At 47.9% G+C, this 17,635-nt stretch overlaps 1 protein-coding gene across 9 annotated transcripts in view; it reads right to left on the bottom strand.

Annotated features, from left to right (window-relative positions):
- Positions 1–461: 461 nt before the first annotated feature.
- The window catches only part of ASXL1 (ASXL transcriptional regulator 1), a 75,111-nt gene continuing 57,937 nt past the window's right edge, over positions 462–17,635 (bottom strand). For 7 of the 9 annotated variants that reach the window (XM_023251341.2, XM_023251340.2, XM_045053755.1 and 4 more), the window contains 9 exons: positions 10,443–10,563; positions 10,268–10,365; positions 9,586–9,679; positions 8,972–9,124; positions 7,555–7,718; positions 7,363–7,459; positions 5,907–6,012; positions 4,989–5,622; positions 462–4,461 (listed from right to left, as the gene is read on the bottom strand). In XM_023251341.2, the coding sequence (XP_023107109.2) occupies positions 1,543–4,461; positions 4,989–5,622; positions 5,907–6,012; positions 7,363–7,459; positions 7,555–7,718; positions 8,972–9,124; positions 9,586–9,679; positions 10,268–10,365; positions 10,443–10,563 (4,386 nt within the window). In that variant the 3' untranslated portion in view covers positions 462–1,542. Of the gene's footprint in view, positions 4,462–4,988; positions 5,623–5,906; positions 6,013–7,362; positions 7,460–7,554; positions 7,719–8,971; positions 9,125–9,585; positions 9,680–10,267; positions 10,366–10,442; positions 10,644–17,635 lie in introns of those variants that run through there. The other 2 variants (XM_023251346.2, XM_045053757.1) reach the window with 2 other exon arrangements.

A 17,635-nucleotide genomic window follows, 5' to 3' on the forward strand; every position in this document is an offset into this window, starting at 1 on the left:
GCAGGAAGCAGGGTGAGGGAAGACAACTATGAGACGTCTGCGCTGTTAATGTGTTGGGAGAGAGGCAGGCAGCGAGCGTGGCTGTTTCTTCAGCAACCTGCTGTCAGAAGCACATCAGACGGAGCCCTCGGCCCCAGCTATTGCTGAAGGTGGTAACCCTGGAGCCAGATCTGGAAAGCCTGCCTGGGGCCACCCAGGGCACTCACCCTGGACTCCAGAGCACTTAACGCCCGTGGCGGTGATTTGTCACGTACGGCAGCGAGCGGCCAGTGGGAGGTCGGAAGAGAAGAGACGTGAGGGGCGAGACACGTCTGCTCGGCTGAGCGCGGGCGGGCGGGCTGGCTGTGGCTCTGCAGGCTACAGCAGGTCCACTAGGCGACCGAGCCACGCTGGCAGATCACAAGTCAGTCACTCCACCCTCGTGTCGGGCAGCACAGCGCGCAGTGGCTCTGACACAGGTGGAGAGAAGTACACCACTTTAATGCAATGATGCCGAAGACGGAAAATAAGGAAGAGACACTTGTGTTCTCTGTACAATACATCCATTTACAGAATCGGCCAGTACTGTGTACAACATATAAATACATGATAAAACATTAGAGGTGCATAGAGCATACTTACAGAAGCCAAAAAATTCACTTTATACATCCAAGGATAAAGAGTTAAAAATATAAAAATAAGAAACACACACTGCTTTGAAATGTAAAATGACTTTCACATACACAGGTGCGTGGAGATGCCCAGTCCCACGGAGTCCAAAGTGACAGGGAGGGTGTCAAGCAGAGGAATTCACCTGCCAAATATCTGGACATCTGACTTACAAGGTCTACAGATGGCATTTTAAGAGGAAAGACAACCCTATGCCCGACCCCGTTGTCCAAGCGAGTCTATTCGAGGTTCCAAAAGCTCCTGTGGGCCAGTGAATTGTACCGAGACAGGAAAGTCCCAAATTTGCTTCAGCAATAGAACCAAAGGTCAAACCGGCTCCTGTCAACTGGCCAATGCCAGAACTGTGACCCTGAGGTCAGCAGGTGCTTGGGCCCCCTGGTGGGCACTGCTGGGAGTTATTTTAACCCTGTGCTGGCTTCCCCAGCCATCAACTAACTCCCCCAGGACCGGAGTAGCAAGCAGAAGGAAACATGGCAGGGAGGGGGCAGTGGAAGACTGACATTTCTACTCAGTTCGGGTAGGTTAGTTCCCTCGATGGAGAACACAACCTTCTTTCTTCAGTTTCGAGTCCCTCTGGGTGTCAAGCAAGCTCCCCATGCCACACCAGGCTCTGTCTGCACGAGAGCTTGAGTTGGCCAGCCGGCCTCGGGCGGCCCAATGAGCTGCCCCGCGGGAAGCCCTTGCAGCAAGACCCGCAGAGTTGGTAAGCGACAGAGGGGCCTTAGCACTACAAGTTTTAGGGAGGGGCAAGAGTGCTCTCGCCTAGAGAAACAGAGTCTTGTTATATCAATGGGGTTCTGTACACAGATGGAAGATCAATCATTATCAAAATACACACACTAACTATACAACTTTTCCCATGGCCATAATTTATTATCTCACCACAAGGCACAATACACAGAGCTTTGAGGGTCCAATACAGTCATCGTGACAGAACGCACCACAGCCCTGACACATGATCATGGCTTTCAGGCTGCACGCACACTGGAGCGAGATGCTTTCCACCGTGCTGCTGTCGGTGAACATCTGCAAGGAAAGTGATGCACTGTGGCTCGCACCAAAGTTTGCTTTGTGGCTCAGCTGCACCACACTTCCAGCAAGGCCTTTGGGAAAGGTGGGGGAGCTCGAGGAATAATTAAAGCTGGTGGAACTTAGCTGGAGTTTGGAAAGCTTCCCATAAAATGCCTGCTTGATATTGAGTTGGGAGGGGATGGAGGAAGGCTCCAGAGGCTGACCAGGCCCTTTCCCAGGCTCTCGGGGTAATTTCCAGAAGGGCAGGTCAAGAACAAAGGGCATCCCTTGCAAGTGATCCACCAGCTCCCGAGGACCAGGCCCAGCTGCGTTTCTGTTCTCTGCATTTGCCTTGAGAGGACCGCCCCCAAAAGTCTTCTCGTTCTTGACACCACCAAGAGAGGCAGGCGGTGGCCTTGGAGCCCAGTCTTCCCTGGCAGTCTGTACCCCACCGGACACAGAGTTTTTGCTTGGCCCCAACTTCCTACTGGGAAACCCAGGAGGGGCATCAGCGGGCAGTGGCGTCGGCTCCACGGGTCTGGGGCGCTGAAGGGCCGCGGCCTCATTCCTAGGGCCAAAGAGCTTCTTCCCTTGACCTCCAGCACCATTCTGATTACCCAGGGCCTGACCTGTCTGATCGGGATCCAAGGAGATCACGTTTGGAGATGAGAAACAAGGGACTCTCGAGGTAGTGAGATTTCCTGGACTTCTGCCTGGGGCAGCATTTGAATTACTGCGCTGGGACAGGTCACGGGCTTCCTTCCGATCTTCCACACTAACGGGAGAGAACTGCTCTTTGGAATCCACTTCTTCCACTTTCCCAGAGGCAGCCATCAACTTTGTCACTGGATACAGGGAGTCTAAACTTGGGGCTGTCTTGGCAATCTTCTGGGGAGCTCCAGGAGCCTGGGTGGGTTCCAGCCTGGCAAGACCAGTGCTCACTTCACGGATCTCAGGTAGAAGCAGCTCCTTTGAAGCTCTTAAAGAACGGGGGCTGGTCTTGCTACCTGCACAGCTGTTTACCAAAGGGTCCTGCAAAGATCCCACTCCCAGGGAGCCGCCGTGGCCCTGTTCTTTCATAAGCGGGAGTCGTGGGGATTCGGGTTTGCTACTGCCTTGGGCTGGAGGAAGAACCTTCTCTAGGGGTAAGTGACCCTGCAGCAACTGCATCACGAGTGGGTTAGTGGCCTCCATGGAGGACCCAGGCCTGCCCAGCAATGTGGGCCTTGACTGGTACTCACTACTGGCCAGCAGCAGGGAATCTGGAAACTTTTGGGGAACTGCACATACACGAGACACCCAGCTCTGAGGAGGAGCCATGCTGTCTGTCCTCATAACCAGACTCCGATCACCATTCACCTTGGAGAGTGAGGCAGAGTGGTTCCAATTGTGTTTGTCATCCGTGTCCGCCACCAAGGCTCTCTTCACCACTGTGGCCTCACTGGGGTCGGCCTCGCTGCTGTCCTCAGACAGGTGGCCTTCATAGTCAGAGGCCGTGTCTGTGGACTCGCCGTGAGGACTTAGTGCTTCAGACTCTCCGTTGATCTTCAACTTCTCATCTGCCACCAGTTTGCAGTGGCCACCAGCACTGTCAGCACACCCTTGCAACGGCACCGTCCAGACCAAAGAGAAGTGCTCCGGGGGAACTAGCCCCTCCTCAGTCAACTCCCCAGCTGACACAGGAATGAGGGGGGCAGCTTTCTCCCATTCTTCCACAGCCTGGGGCTCAGCAGATGGGACACGTCCTCTGGAGTCTGGTTCAGGCCGTCCGACCGCCTCATCATTTGACAGGCCGGGCACCCAAGGAGCAGCACCATCAGAGACGAGCGCCTCAGTTGTCAGGTTTTCTTGTCTAGTAGCACTTTCCCTCGTGGGTGAGCATGAATCACCAAGTCCTAATTCATCATCACATTGTCTGTCCTGCAGGCAACCAGCCAAAGACAACTCAGTGGTGGAAGTGGGGGTCACATTCACAGGATGCTTCATGGTGGGGTCACTGTCATGGTCGAGGGTCTGGCCAGGTCCTCCTTCCAGTACAACACCCCCCGCTAGAGACCGCACAGGATCATTCTCTCGGAGAAGAGAGGGTCCTCGATCCTCATTATCGCTTTCCCGGGAAGTGGTACCAGACTCACATTCAGTTCTAACGTCTAGATGCAACGCAGGTTGCTCAACTAATCTCTCTGGTACTGGGGTTCGGGAGGACAGTGCGGGCAGAGCCTGGCACGGCTGGTCCCCGGTGGGAGCAATGGGGAGCTGGGAGGCATCTTCCAGACCACTTGTGAGGACATCTGGAAGCCTCCGTAGCGGGCAGCTCTCCTCCTTTCTGAGAGCGATCGGGTCCTCTCTCCTGGCTCTGGACACGGCAGACCCAGCCTGGATATGCTCCCCGTTTAGAGAACAAGGCGGCAGTAGTTGTGTTCGCTGTAGATCTGCCGCACACTCTCCAGGGGTGCTCGGGGCTCCGCGGGGCTCAGGGTGGCCACGGGCCTCACCACCATCACCACTGCCGCCGCCTCTGCCACCTCCCTCATCGGTGGCCCCGCCGCCACCTCCACCCGGGCCACCCCCCCCTCCGATGGCAGTGGTGGCCGCCTCTCGATGACAGTGGTGGCCTCTCGCCCCTCGGACTTGCAGAGCACGGGCTTTAATGTCTGCGAGGGTCCTGGCACCAGTCCAGCCCCGGCAGGAGGACTCCGTGATGGGGACGATGCGGGGGCATATCTGGTAAGTGGGCTGACCTTTAACCACCCAGGGTGGTTTGATACGTGAAAGTTGAATCTGCAAGAGAAGAATTGGAAGACAGTTTTATTGACTGGGTGGCCTGACCTAGCAACTGTAAGGCTAAACTGGGATTCTAGTAGCTTAGGAGTCATGGCCTAAACAATCAAATAATTTTCTTTACAAATGAAATAATGGTGGTAAAATGGCTGTCCGTGACACCACCCCATTCTGAGAAGATTCAGCTCCAGGGCTGTTGTATGCCATGCTTCTAAATTTAATTTCTGGTGGGACTGTGTGAGTCACTGCACAAAGAATCTACCACCACCTAATACAAGATTTAAAAACCCCAAAGGATTCTGACCTCCAGAGATAACTTCAACAGAGTAACAAAGAAGTGAAGAAGAAAAAGAACCTTATCCCCCTGACTACGAGTCTCAAGAATGGTTCTCTGGCAGAGGGCTCTACGCTCATGTAATTAACACGACAGCCCAGAGCCTTCCATCTCTACAAAGGGGCTCTGCACATCTCCTGGCCCTCAAAGGGATCCTGGCTCCAGGACAGCCAGGAACCAAACAGCCTCCTACCCGGATGGGCGGGACTTTGGGCTCCTCTTTGGTGGGCTGTGGCTTCTCGGTGTGAACACTTTCAATTGTGTTACGAAAGGACTGACGGTCTTCAAGCCGGGGCTTCTTTTCGGGAAAGGACGCAGAGGCCGCCTGCTCAAAGGACTTCCTCTTCTGATCCTTGGGCTCCTGAGCCGCAGTCTCCTGAGGCAGGCTGGGAATCCTGTCTGGAGACGCGGAAGCACGTGCCAGGTCGCCTGGATCGGTCTGGGTCCGGGAAGCCACAGGCTGGGTCAGGAATTCGGGATTCTCTGGGTCAGGTGCTGCAGAGGCCATGCCAGGCAGATGGGGGCCTCCCGCCTCTGCTGAGTCGCTCTTAGCCTCCCCGTCCTTGTAGAGGGGGATGTCTGGTACCACAGACTGTGTGTCTTTAGCAACCGCTGCTTGTTCTGGTTCCTGCTTTTTGTAAAGATTCCTTCTGGCTCTAGTTCGGAGATCCGGCCGAGAGCGTTTCTTGAAATGCCCATCTCGCTGCCGGGTAGCTGGACCACGCTGTGGCCGCACTGATTCTCCTGGGACACGCAAGTCACTCTTGATTTCAGCCTCCTCGTGGCCCACGTTCTGATGCAATGACTCTTCTTTGGTCAAACCCAATCTGCAAACCAAATTCATACCATCAGTTACGGGGCAGAGAGGACATGCCTATTTTATTCTAGATGTTAGGTATCTCAGAACAAAATAAATGTGCATGGTCCATAATAACAACCATAGAAAAATGTATTATCAGCTTTCTCAAGAGTGGCATTAAGCTAAGTGAGACTAGCAAGCCACTGCGGTCAACCTGTCCTCACCCCGCACACTGGTATGCACAACTTCGAGAGTATTTCTTTCTCTGCCCTCCAAAGCCCAGACCAGGACTCACAGCACCAAGGGCCTTACTTCTGTCCATAGTAGTCTTCAAAGAACTTTTCTTTCCACTGTTCCACTTTCTTTTCCTTCTCCATTTCCTGTCGGATCCTGACTTGCATCTCATGAGTGAATTCGCCTAAAGAGAAATAAAGCTTTTTGAGTGTGTGCATTCAGGATATTAACGTCTATCTTACGGAAAGGTAAATCCTGCAATTCCATCACATCAGGACTTTTCAAAATACACATGACTTTGGTTTCAGTGTGGAGATCTTTTTTTTAATCCTATCTTCTTCATGCTGGTTTCTGTCTCCTCCAGAGCCACACCATGCTCTCACTCATGACAGAACTAACATGTCTATTACTAGGGAAATTTATTCTTCCCACAGATAATCAAGTCATTCAACAGCAAAGCAACACATGAATCAAAAAAGCAAAACAGAAACAAATAAAAGAACCATTCTTACTCCCTGTGCAGAAAAAAGTTAACAGGGCAGGCCTGACTGCTTATCTTTGGAAAGGCCTGCTTACAAGGTTGGCCCTTGGCTGACATCTGGGAACTTGGATTTCAGGAGGGTTCCCACCCCCGCTAACTGACATGAATGGCTCACTGTGCCTAAACTGTTTATGCAAACAAGATGGTTTATGGCAAGCACCTGCTTTCCTTCAGGGAATCTGGAATGTAGTTATATGCCAGGCAGAGGCTTCCTACATGATCAGCTCCAAGTAAAAAAAAAAAACCTAGGTACCGAGTCTCCAACAAGCTTCCCCAGCAGATCACATTTCACATGTGCTGTCAACAGCTCACTGCTGGAAGCACTGAGAAAATCCTGTGTGACTCCTCTGGGAGGACTCTGTAAGCTTGCGCCTGGTTTCCCTGGATTTCACTACAAGCGTCTTTTCCTTTTGCTGACTTTGCTCTGTATTCCTTCACTGTGATAAATCACAGGCACGAGTACAACTATATGCGAAGTCCCATGAGTCCTGAGTAGGACTACATGCAGAGTCCTATGAGTCCTCCTAGTGAATCATCAAACCCAGAGGGAGTCTTGGGGACCTCCCAGCACACTCCCCGTGCAGCTCTCCCATGAAACTAAATTAAGAGAAGCCGACAATCACTTCAAGTGGCAATGTCCAAAAAGAGCTCAGCGTATAGGTCAACGCCATGGTGCACTTTCCTCCACCCATCTAGACAATGCCAGGATTACCAGAAAGACAGGAGTTGAAAGTTTTAATGACGCTGACGTGGTGGATATATACACACAACACGGCAAAAGCCCAAACACCCTGTACCTTCTTTAAAGCTATAGGGCACATTAACGCCCACCACGTTCATTAGTATTGCAAGGAAAGCCTACCTTACACTGAATACTCACTTGAAGAAAAAGAAGAGACTGGTGAAAAATCAATGTCTGGGTTTTAAATACCAAGGACAAGCGACACCACACACGGCAGGCGCCTCTCAAGCCGTCTGAGAACGTCTACTCACCGTCAGCCAGGCGTTCCCGCCAGCTCTGAGCCGCATGAGTGAAGAATTCGTTATTCAGTGCGCTGCTGCTGAGACGCAATAGGCCATCTGTTCCCACCTAGAGGGATCGAGGCGAAAAGCACAATAAAGAAACTCAGAGAGAGAACAGAAGCCCACCCAGAGGGAAGCAAAGAGGAGGCCGCCCCTCTGCACCTGTCTGTCCACTTCTGGCAGGAGGAAGAGGAGCTGCTGTTGGAAGTGGGCTGGCAGGGCATGGAAGGTCCGAGAGTTTATCAAGGCCCGGAGGTTGGTGTTGACAAGAATAGACCCAGGCGTCTCAAAATCTATCTCTTCCCCTCTGTTGCGCTTCATCTGACCTGTGATTGTAAAGCAGTGAGAAGCAAGGTACAGATTTTCGACTTTTCAAAGCAAAGGAACAAATGTCAACTGAGGGAGAACGTTTACCGGCAGCCCCCAAACTACGCGGAACTGATCCGCACATACATCCAGGCCGCCCTAACCTGCACGTCACAATCACTCTGTCCAGGTCACTGATGTTGCCACCAAACCTAAGAGAACGCTTGGGCTTGCATCCTCAGACGAGACTCTGTGCCGTGCCGGGACACAGGCTGAAAGGGACACTCTTCCCACAGAGAAGCAGGCAGGGGGCAGGCTGCGAGCTTCCCTCCAAAGCTGGAGAACAGGCTCCACAAAGCCAAGTGGAGACATGATGGCGGTTGTCTGAAAGTGAATCTACTGAGTGTCCTACAGACGACTCTGCAGACGCCTTCCCTCAACGGGACGGAGAGAGGTGATCTCCACACGGCAAAGTACTAAGGGCCGTTTAAAGCCGCTGAGCTGTCAATCTCTCTCACAGAAGCGTCAGCAAATGTCACTTGTATTTGAGAAAATCACTAAGAATAGAGACTCATGAGACCTTAAGGTTAAGCACTGCGGAGGAGTTGGAAGAGGAGCAAGACAACAAACCCAGCTCCCACTTGGGCAACGGTTTAGTCGAATTTTCAGAAGCCAAGGCTAGTCTTCTTAATGGTTTCATGTGGCCCGTCTACAAATAACCAGCATGTGGGCTCTGAGAAGTAAATTCTGAAATCGCAAACAGCATAGTGGCCTTGCAAATAGCCTGTAGCCCTCCCGAGGGGTGGGAGGAGCACTCCAAATTCAACACAGGCCTCCTTCCGCAACATGCTGACTAGGCTACAAAAAGGGGTCCTGACCGCAACTCTGGGTGCTGAGAACAAACGTGACAGGATGCTACCCAAGAAAGAAAATAGATGCTGGAATTCTTCCCTGAGAAGCTCAAAAGCAATTTTCACTCACTCCAACACTTGCTAAGCAGCAGCACCACGGCAGGCACGGGCCACGCCCTTACAGGGACATACAAGGAACAACGTGGCGTCACCTCTGCCCACAAGGAGTTCTCTCTAGTCTAGCAGAGATCTACACGTGCAATAACCAAACTACGAGGTTAAAAAAAAAAAAAAAAAAATTAGAGGTCCACCCAAGAAATCAAAATAAACTGGTACAGGAAGTGGAACAGAAGATGTCCTCTCCTCACTAGGCCTGCAGGGGCCCCCTTTACAGGCAGAGAAATGAGTGCCAAGCCACTCACCTGTGGCCGGCTTCCGGAAGCCTCTCAGGAGCGGGGCAGGGTCCCGGGCGACCTCGGCCTGGCCACGAGTAGCAGCGCTGCCCAGGGCCAGAGAGCCGCTGCTGCTGCTGGACGGGCTGCCGCTCTCGCCATCGGCGTGGCGGCCCGAGAACCCTGAAGGCACAGCATTCCACTGGTCAAATGCATCACCCGCCGCGCCCAGGGCTCTCAGACAAGCCTACTTCTCCCAGCTCTCCCTGAGACACTGCCAGCAATAGCGGGTGCTTCCGTGGCCCAACCTTGGGCTGTCAGAGATCACCACCGCATGGTCTGGCTTTATGGTATCACAAAAGAATGCCAAACCGCCATCTTCATCTGCACAGCACTGCACCTTTACCAAGCACCTGCACACTCCTTCATCGGACCCTCATGCCGCCCTGGGAGACCAAAAGGCGGTGTGCACGGCAGAGCTCAGCACCGGAACCTAGCTCAGGCCTCACCACCACAGCGTGCTGCCCACCAGGAGGGCCTCCTGCCTCGACGGGCACCGTACCACCTAGGTCAGACACTGCTGCCAGACGGAGGCAGGCCCCAAGACCTGAGGAAGGAGCATCATATCACAAGGTTGCACATACCTGATGCAGATTCCACGTGGGCCCCGTTTACCTTCAGAGGAGTCAGAACAACTCGAGGCAGCATCACCCCAGTCTTTTTCTTTTGCTTGTTTGCCTGTATCGCCGAGGGATTACAAAAGGAGCCCGAGTCACCTGCAGGGCCACAAGAGTGGTCCCTCTCCACCACGTTTCCACCCACCATCTCGTACAACAGAGTTCATATATTCAACCAGCTCAGGCATGTCATGGGGGAGTGGCACTGACTCGTGTTACTGAGCCGTGGCCAGTACCTTGCCAACTACCACTCCAGGCTGAGTGTACTGTATTGTTACCTTGTTTTACAGATAAGGAATTTGCCCAAGGTCCCAAAGCTGGTGAGCGGCAGGGCCATAATTCCAAGTGCTGACTCCCAAGCTCATTTGCTCCCCACTTTACACTGTGCCTTCCCCGTCCCAGATATTCCTGTGTTTGTCAGAAGTAGGAGGCAAACTATATTATCTGTGGTAATGAAGAAAAACAAACCACTCTGCTCTCAGATCCACAGCCCACTTTTCCTATGGCCCACTCTGAACTGTACCAACAGGTGAAAACCAAACTGATTCGCTCCACTCTCCCTACACGCTCACAGTTAACACAGAGGAAGAGTCCTATCTCCTGCCTGGCCCCAACTAGCCCCAGCCTAGCCACCAACTCTCCTCCCTACCTGTGAGGAAGCTCTGTAGCTGTCCCTAGGATTGGAAAGAGGCCGGCTCTGAGATTCTGCAGAACAGGATGCGTTCGAAGACGTTTCATCAAGAGAAACTGGAAGAGGGAGAAGTGAAGGTTAGTCTCTAGCAAGCTGCCTGCAGCTCCTGGCCCATCCTGTGAAGGGTACTTACCATCGTTTTCACCACTCACAGTGCTGGCTTCGTTAGACCCACAGCTCTCCGCGTCGGCTGTGTCCTCTGGCTCCTCTCCCTCCACTGCAGCCGGACTGCGAGACCACTGCAGGGCATCCTTCTGTGACAGCAAGGCACAACTCAGGTGAGCAAAACCCGACAGATGCTACAGGCACAGCAGTCACTCCTAAATGCGCACTGCTTTTGGAGAAGAGAGATTTAGAATACTGATAAGTTCCTATCCCGTTCTAACTGACCTCTTTCTCTGCAAGTTCTTTTCATACGTGCGTCACGAAAGTTAGACACAATTTCATGTTCACTCACTCATTAAACATTTATGGGGTGCCCCCTATAAGCTACACCATGCTAGTTCCTGGTGGGGGGTGGTGTATAAGGAGGGAGAATCAGGGTCCTGCCCTCAAGGAACTCAAAGGAGTAGGAAAGAAAATGAAATCTACTACAATACAAAGCACAGCAACAGACGTACAGAGAGAGCTGGGGCAGTCCGGAAGAGGGGACACCTAACTCAGTGAGCCGGAGGAAAGAGGGCACGGAGGTAAGGCCTGCAGGGAGATGTGTCTCTTAAGCTGAGTTTTAAAAGTTAAACTAGCATTAAGCTAGCAGGTGGATGGTCTGGCAGTAGGAGACAGGAGGGAGAAGATTCCAAATGCAAGGAAAGCACAGATTTCAACAAGCACCTGGAGGACTGGGTGCATAAGGCTCAAGAGCGAGCAGCCAGGTAAATGATGAGACGCTGCGCTGCGGGACCAAGATTCTGACTATCTGCGAGTCTCTGAAGGGCGCTGAGGGGCACAATGTGAGCCGCAGGAATTTCATTCTGGCAACGATGGGAAGTCTGCAGGCAGGAAGAGGACTTGGGACTGTGGTGAGGCCCAGGGAAAGTGCTGGCCACCTAAACCATGAGTTCAAGGAAAGCAGGCCAGAGTGCAGGAGAGCTCCACTCCTGATTTCTTCTCCTAATGGAGAACAGGCTCTGTGGCAGAGTCTTAGTTCAACTCCACCACTAACCCAGGGAACACCAAGGGGCCACCTTCCACCTCACAATTAGGAAGGACTCTGAATGAATACTGGGGGCTGAGGAGAGGAGGAACAGAGATAAATCAGGACGAGGAGGTCTTCTTCTTTGAATAAAGTGTGTGAAGAAGAGCAGATAAAATCATGATTCTACCTCTTACAAATACACCAGAAATTTATAAAGGAAATCTACACAATTCTAACTCATCAATTTCATGGGTCCCTTGACCCCTTGTATTAAATCTTCATCATTTCCATTAATTTAAGCCAAAATCATGTTGCCTTAAATTAATAAAAAAGAAAATGGCATTTTAGATCTTTATTTCTTTTCCTGCCAGCTCTAAATGCTCCTCAGAATCAAAAGCTAAAGAATATTTTTAGTGTTAATCTTGGAATTATGCTTAATGGCTGCCATGTGCATAGAATGATGAACCAAACCTGCTCTTTGAGTCTCACGAGCAAACGAAGATAAAATACTCATTAATAAATCAAGGAGGTCTGTTACAAGGGCAAAACTGACCCCAGAACTCCAGTTCTAGTAAGTGTGAAGGAATCGTGCCTACATTCTTGGTGAGAGTGAAAATGGTATCAAAGGTTCATGTGCTACCAGTGGGAGAGTAAGCTGTAAACGAAAATCTAAAGTCCTCTTAACCCAACGCTTCCATTTCTAAGACTACACAGGACATGGAAAGCATGAATCCTTAAAAAGAGAAAGTCAATCAATTGAACTACATTAAAATTAAGATCCTTCATTCCACAAAAGACACCATTAATGAAGTAAAAAGGGCAAACTACCTACAGAGTTGGAGAAGATACAACTAACAAAGAACATGTATCTAGATTACATAAATCAAGAAGAAAACAGAACCCAGGAAAAGAATAGGCAAAAGACCATGAATTAAAGCACTGTCCCAAATAGGATATCCAAATGAACAACATTCACACATAAACCTCTTTAACCTCACTAACAATAAGGAAAACACATTATAATGCAAATTAAGGCCACAATGAGATATCAACACACCCATAAGAATGGCTAAAATGAAAGTTAACCATACCAAGGAGTGCTAATGAGGATGAGGAATGGGCACAATGAAAACTGATCCAACCATCTGAGAATACTTTGGCATTATGTGGCACAGTTGAAGGTACAAACATCCCACAACACAGCAATGTCAGTCCTACATGTGATTCTCTAGAGAAATACACGCGTGCGTGCGCGCACGCGCGCACGCACGCACACACACACACACACACACCGTGAAGCTGATCCAGTGTTCACGGCAGCAACATTTGTAACCTGGGCTATAAATAACCAAAATGCCCATCATCAGTAGAATCAAAACATGGTAGTATACAATGAAAAATGAATGAACTACCGCCACTACAACAATATGGATGAATTTTAAAAACAAAATGTTGAATGAAAGAAGCCAGTCACAAAAGAGAGCATACTGTAATGACTCCATTTGTAAGAAGTTCCAAAAACAGGCAAAAATAAACTACACTGTTGGGGATGCAAACACAGGTGGGAAACAATAAGGAAAAACAAAAATAGAACCTCTAAAAAGGATAGTAGCTACTACCTTTGAGGGGAAGAAGGGAGCTGTGAGTGGGAAAGGGTTCTGGGGGCTGCTGGCCACGCTTGATGTCTTGATGGTCTGTGTGGCAGTTACAAGGATGTTTACTTTACAACATTCATCAAGCTGAACATTTATGTTGTAAGCAGTTTACTCGTATATTTCTACAATAAAAAAGTTTTAAAACAAAAAGATAATTCCAGTATTTCCATCAAGGAACACTACCATAGACAGTCATTTGAAATAAAGCTGCAGGGTATTTAATGACAAGAAATGATGATACAGCAAGTGAATTAAGCAAATTCATATGGTATGATTCCATCACCTGTTTTTAAAAAAAATGTGTGAATGTGTTTGCATAAACAAAAGACAAGAACAATGATATTAATGATATTCCTTACATATGTTAGTCATCGCCACCTCTAGGTGGCAGAGTTGTAAGGACTTTCTTTTCAACATGAGGTATTTTCTACAATTAATGTATATTGGCTTCTGTGATCAAGAAAATAACATTAAAAAAGAAAAATTATAATGCTAAATGCTTCTCTGGCAAGTAAGTCACTAAAAGCTAATTTCCTTTCCAGAGGCCCTAGAGTCTAGGGGAACCTAGTGTTGATTACAAATCTCATTAATTAAACAAACAAAAATACTGCCCATTTGTTTGCAATTCAAACTACCATCCCAAGTTTCTAAAGCCATATTTTCTGTAAAATGCAAACAGAACTTTTAAGAAAATGAAAGATTAGCAATTCTAATTCTGCCTTTTTAAAAATCCTTAATCTTTCCATTTTATAAACTCTACACATTTGACACCATAACTTTCCAAACATTAACTGCAGATGTCTGACAAAAATGAAATGGGCTGAGAATTATAGGCATCAGATAATATGCCTTAGGACTCAAGACTGTTTTGTTTTTTTGTTTTTGGGTTTTTTTTTTTCACAAGGATATTTTCTATCAAGAAACTGTGTTTAAAGAAATTAACAGGTAATAAGTGATCCTTCACTGAAACCTGAATACTAAAAATGTTACGAAAGCAGGATGCCTGGATGGCTCAGTCAGTTAAGCATCCAACTCTTGATTTTGGCTCAGGTCATGACCTCAGGCTCATTAGATCGAGTCCCATGTCAGGCTCTGTGCTGACAGCAAGGAGCCTGCTTGGCATTCTCTCTCTCCCTCTCTTTCTCTCTGCCCCTCCCGTGTGTGCATGCATATGCTTGCTCTCTCAAAATAAATAAGTAAACATTTAAAAACAAAAAATGTTATGAAAGGGGCGCCTGGGTGGCTCAGTTGCTTGAGTGTCCAACTCTTGATTTTGGCTCACATCATGATCCTAGGATTGTGGGATCAAGCCCTGCGTCAGGCTCCACACTGAGCATGGAATCTGCTTAGGATTCTCTCTCTCTCTCTCTCTCTCTCTCTCTCTCTCTCTCTCTCTCTCTGTGTCTCTGTCTCTCCCCCACCCCCGTCCCTCTCTGTCTCTCCTCTCTCTCCTGTCTCTGTCTCTCTGTCTCTGTCTTTCGCTCTGTCTCTCTGTCTCTCTCAGCACCTGGGTGACTCAGTTGGTTAGGCATCTGACTTCGGCTCAGGTCATGATCTCACGGTTCAAGAGTTAGAGCCCCACGTCAGGCTCTGTGCTGACGGCTCAGAGCCTGGAGCCTGCTTCTGATTCTGTGTTCCCTCTCTCTCTGCCCTCCCCCTGCTCATGCTCATGCTCTGTCTCTCAAAAATAAACATTAAAAAATTAAAAAAAAAAAAAAAGATGCTCTCCCTCTCCCCCTCTTCCCCACTCTCTAAAAAAACAAAAAGTTATAAAAGACAATATTGGGGTATTTAAATGTGACTGCATAGTACATACAGCAAGGCCGCAATGTTACATTTTCTGAATATGATAACTGCATTGCATTTTAATATACAGGAATGTTCTTGGATCAATGTATACACCCTGTGTATCCTTTCTCTTACTTTTTAAAATGAGGTATAATTTACACAGAGTAAAACACAGATCTTACGTATACTATCTGATGAGTCTGACAAATGCATATCAAGATACAGAACATGTCCAACATCCCTAGAAGTTCCTTTGTGCCCCTTCCTAGTCAACCCCAACTCTACATTGCCTCTCCCACCCACTGACACAATTATTATTCTTATTTCTATCACCAAAAATTACTTTTGCCTGTTTGTGGTCTTCATGGAAATAGAATCACACAGTACATATTCTTTTGTCCTGGCTTCTTTTGCTCAGTCTAATGTTGATGAAATTCATCCGTGTGGCCACAGGCATCAGGTCATTATTCGTTATTACAGAGTAGTGGTCATATACAACCATGTGTTTATCTATTCTCTCATCAAAGGACATCAGCATTATTTCCAGATTTTGGCAATTATTAATAAAGCTACCACAAACATTCTTGCACACCCCTTTTTCTGGACAGGTTTTTTATCTCTTGTGAGTAAATATTCAGGAACAGAATTGCTTGGTATGGGATGAATGATTAAAAAGAAAAACAACTTCCAGACATTTCCACAGATTTCCACTCCCAGCAGCACTGTATGGAGTTCCAGACCCTCCACATCCTCACCATTTGGGTCATCAATCTTACTTTAGCCATGCTGGTGGGATGCAGTGGTACCTCACTGTGGTTTAAGTTTTTCATTTTTCTAATGACTAAAGACATTGAACACTTTTTTATATGCTATTGGCCATTCTCATATCTTCCTTTTTGAAGTGTCTGTTCAAGTCTTTTGCTCATTTTTAAACTGAGTTGTCTTTTTGTTATAGTTGTAGGAATTCTTTGTTCCAGATACTTTTAAATACTGATCATGGGCATGTGTTACTTTTACAAATACATTTTAAACACTTTCATTTGGAAATAATTTTGTATATACAAAAAAGCTGGAATAGTAAAAACAGCACAAAGAATACTTGCCTATACTTTTTACCCATATTCACCTCCTAACACAAATAAGGGTTTTTAAAACATGGAATGTATGAGGGCACCTGGATGGCTCAGTTGGTTAAGCATCCAACTCCTGATTTCAGCTCAGGTCATGATCTCACAGTCGTGAGATCAAGCCCCAAGTTAGGCTCTGCTAGAGCCTGCTTAAGATTCTCTCTCTCTCTCTCTCTCTCTCTCTCTCTCTCTCTCTCTCTGCCCCTCCCCTGCCCACTCTTGCTCTCTTCCAAATAAACAAACAAGTAAACAAACAAAAAAACAATAATAATAAAATAAAAACACGGGAAGTGTATTAGTTTGGCAAGGCAACTAGAAAAGAGGCTAATGGTGAAAATAATAATAATAAATAAATAAACCTGAATATTTTCCCATAAGTCAGATATTTTATTTTTTTAATTTTTTTTTTAAAGACTCTCTACCCCCAACATGGGGCTTAAACTTACAACCTCAAGATCAAGAGTCGCACTCTACCAACTAAGCCAGCCTGGTGCCCCAAGTCAGAGTTTAAAAAAATAAAAGGCACCGTGAATATAACAAGCCCCAAACATGAATAAAATGGAACACTAAAATTTAAACTGATGAGGTTTTGGGGTGCCTGGCTGGCTCAGTCAGAAGAACAATGCAACTCTTGATCTCAAGTTGTGAGTTTGAGCACCACATTGAGTGTAGAGAGTGCTTTAAAAAAAAAAAAAAAGCTGATGGAAGTTTTTTGGTTTTTTAAAAAATTTTTTAATGTTTATTTTTAAGAGACAGAGACAGAGCACCAGTGGGGGAGGAGCAGAGAGAGAGGGAGACACAGAATCTGAAGCTGGGTCCAGGCTCCGGGCTGTCAGCACAGAGCCCGACGTAGGGCTCGAACTCGTGAAGCACAATTTCATGACCTGAGCTGAAGTTGTACACTTAACCTACTGAGCCACCCAGGCACCCCAAAACTGATGAAGTTTTAACTGCCCAAGATTAGGTTCTCACTGAGGAGCCAAGAGATTCAAACCAGTAAGAAATTCAGCGAGGCTGTTAAGATTCAAGATCATATTAAAAACTCCAGCGATTCCAACATTAGCAGTAATATCACCAATTAGAAAATGGAATTTATAGGGGTGCCTGGGTGGCTTAGTCAGTTAAGCGTCTGACTCTTGGTTTCAGCTCAGGTCATGATCTTATGGTTGTGGGATCGAGCCCCACATCAGGCTCTGCACTGTCAGCACAGAGCCTGCTTGGGATTCTCTCTCTCTCTCTGCCCCTCCCCACTCTCTCTCTTTCTCTCAAAAATAAACTTAAAATTTTTTATATGAAAAAAATGTAATTTATAAGAACAAAGAATGTAAGTTAATCAGGGGCAAATTTCACAAAAGAATTTTGTGAAATACAATCATCTAATGAAGAAAACAAAACTTTATGGAGAAAGGTTTAAAAATGGATGGGGCTCCTGGCTGGCTCAGTCAGTTGAGCATTGGATTTTGGCTCAGGTCATCATCTCCCAGTTCATAGTTCGAGTCCCGCCCTGTGTCAGGCTCGGTGCTGTCAGCGTGGAGCCTGCTTCAGATCCTCTGTCCCCCTCTCTCTCTGCCCCTCCCCCAATTCATGCTCTCTCTCTCAAAAATAAACTTTAAAAAAATGG

Source organism: Felis catus, chromosome A3 (assembly GCF_018350175.1).
Source record: "Felis catus isolate Fca126 chromosome A3, F.catus_Fca126_mat1.0, whole genome shotgun sequence".
NCBI classification, from domain to species: domain Eukaryota; kingdom Metazoa; phylum Chordata; class Mammalia; order Carnivora; family Felidae; genus Felis; species Felis catus.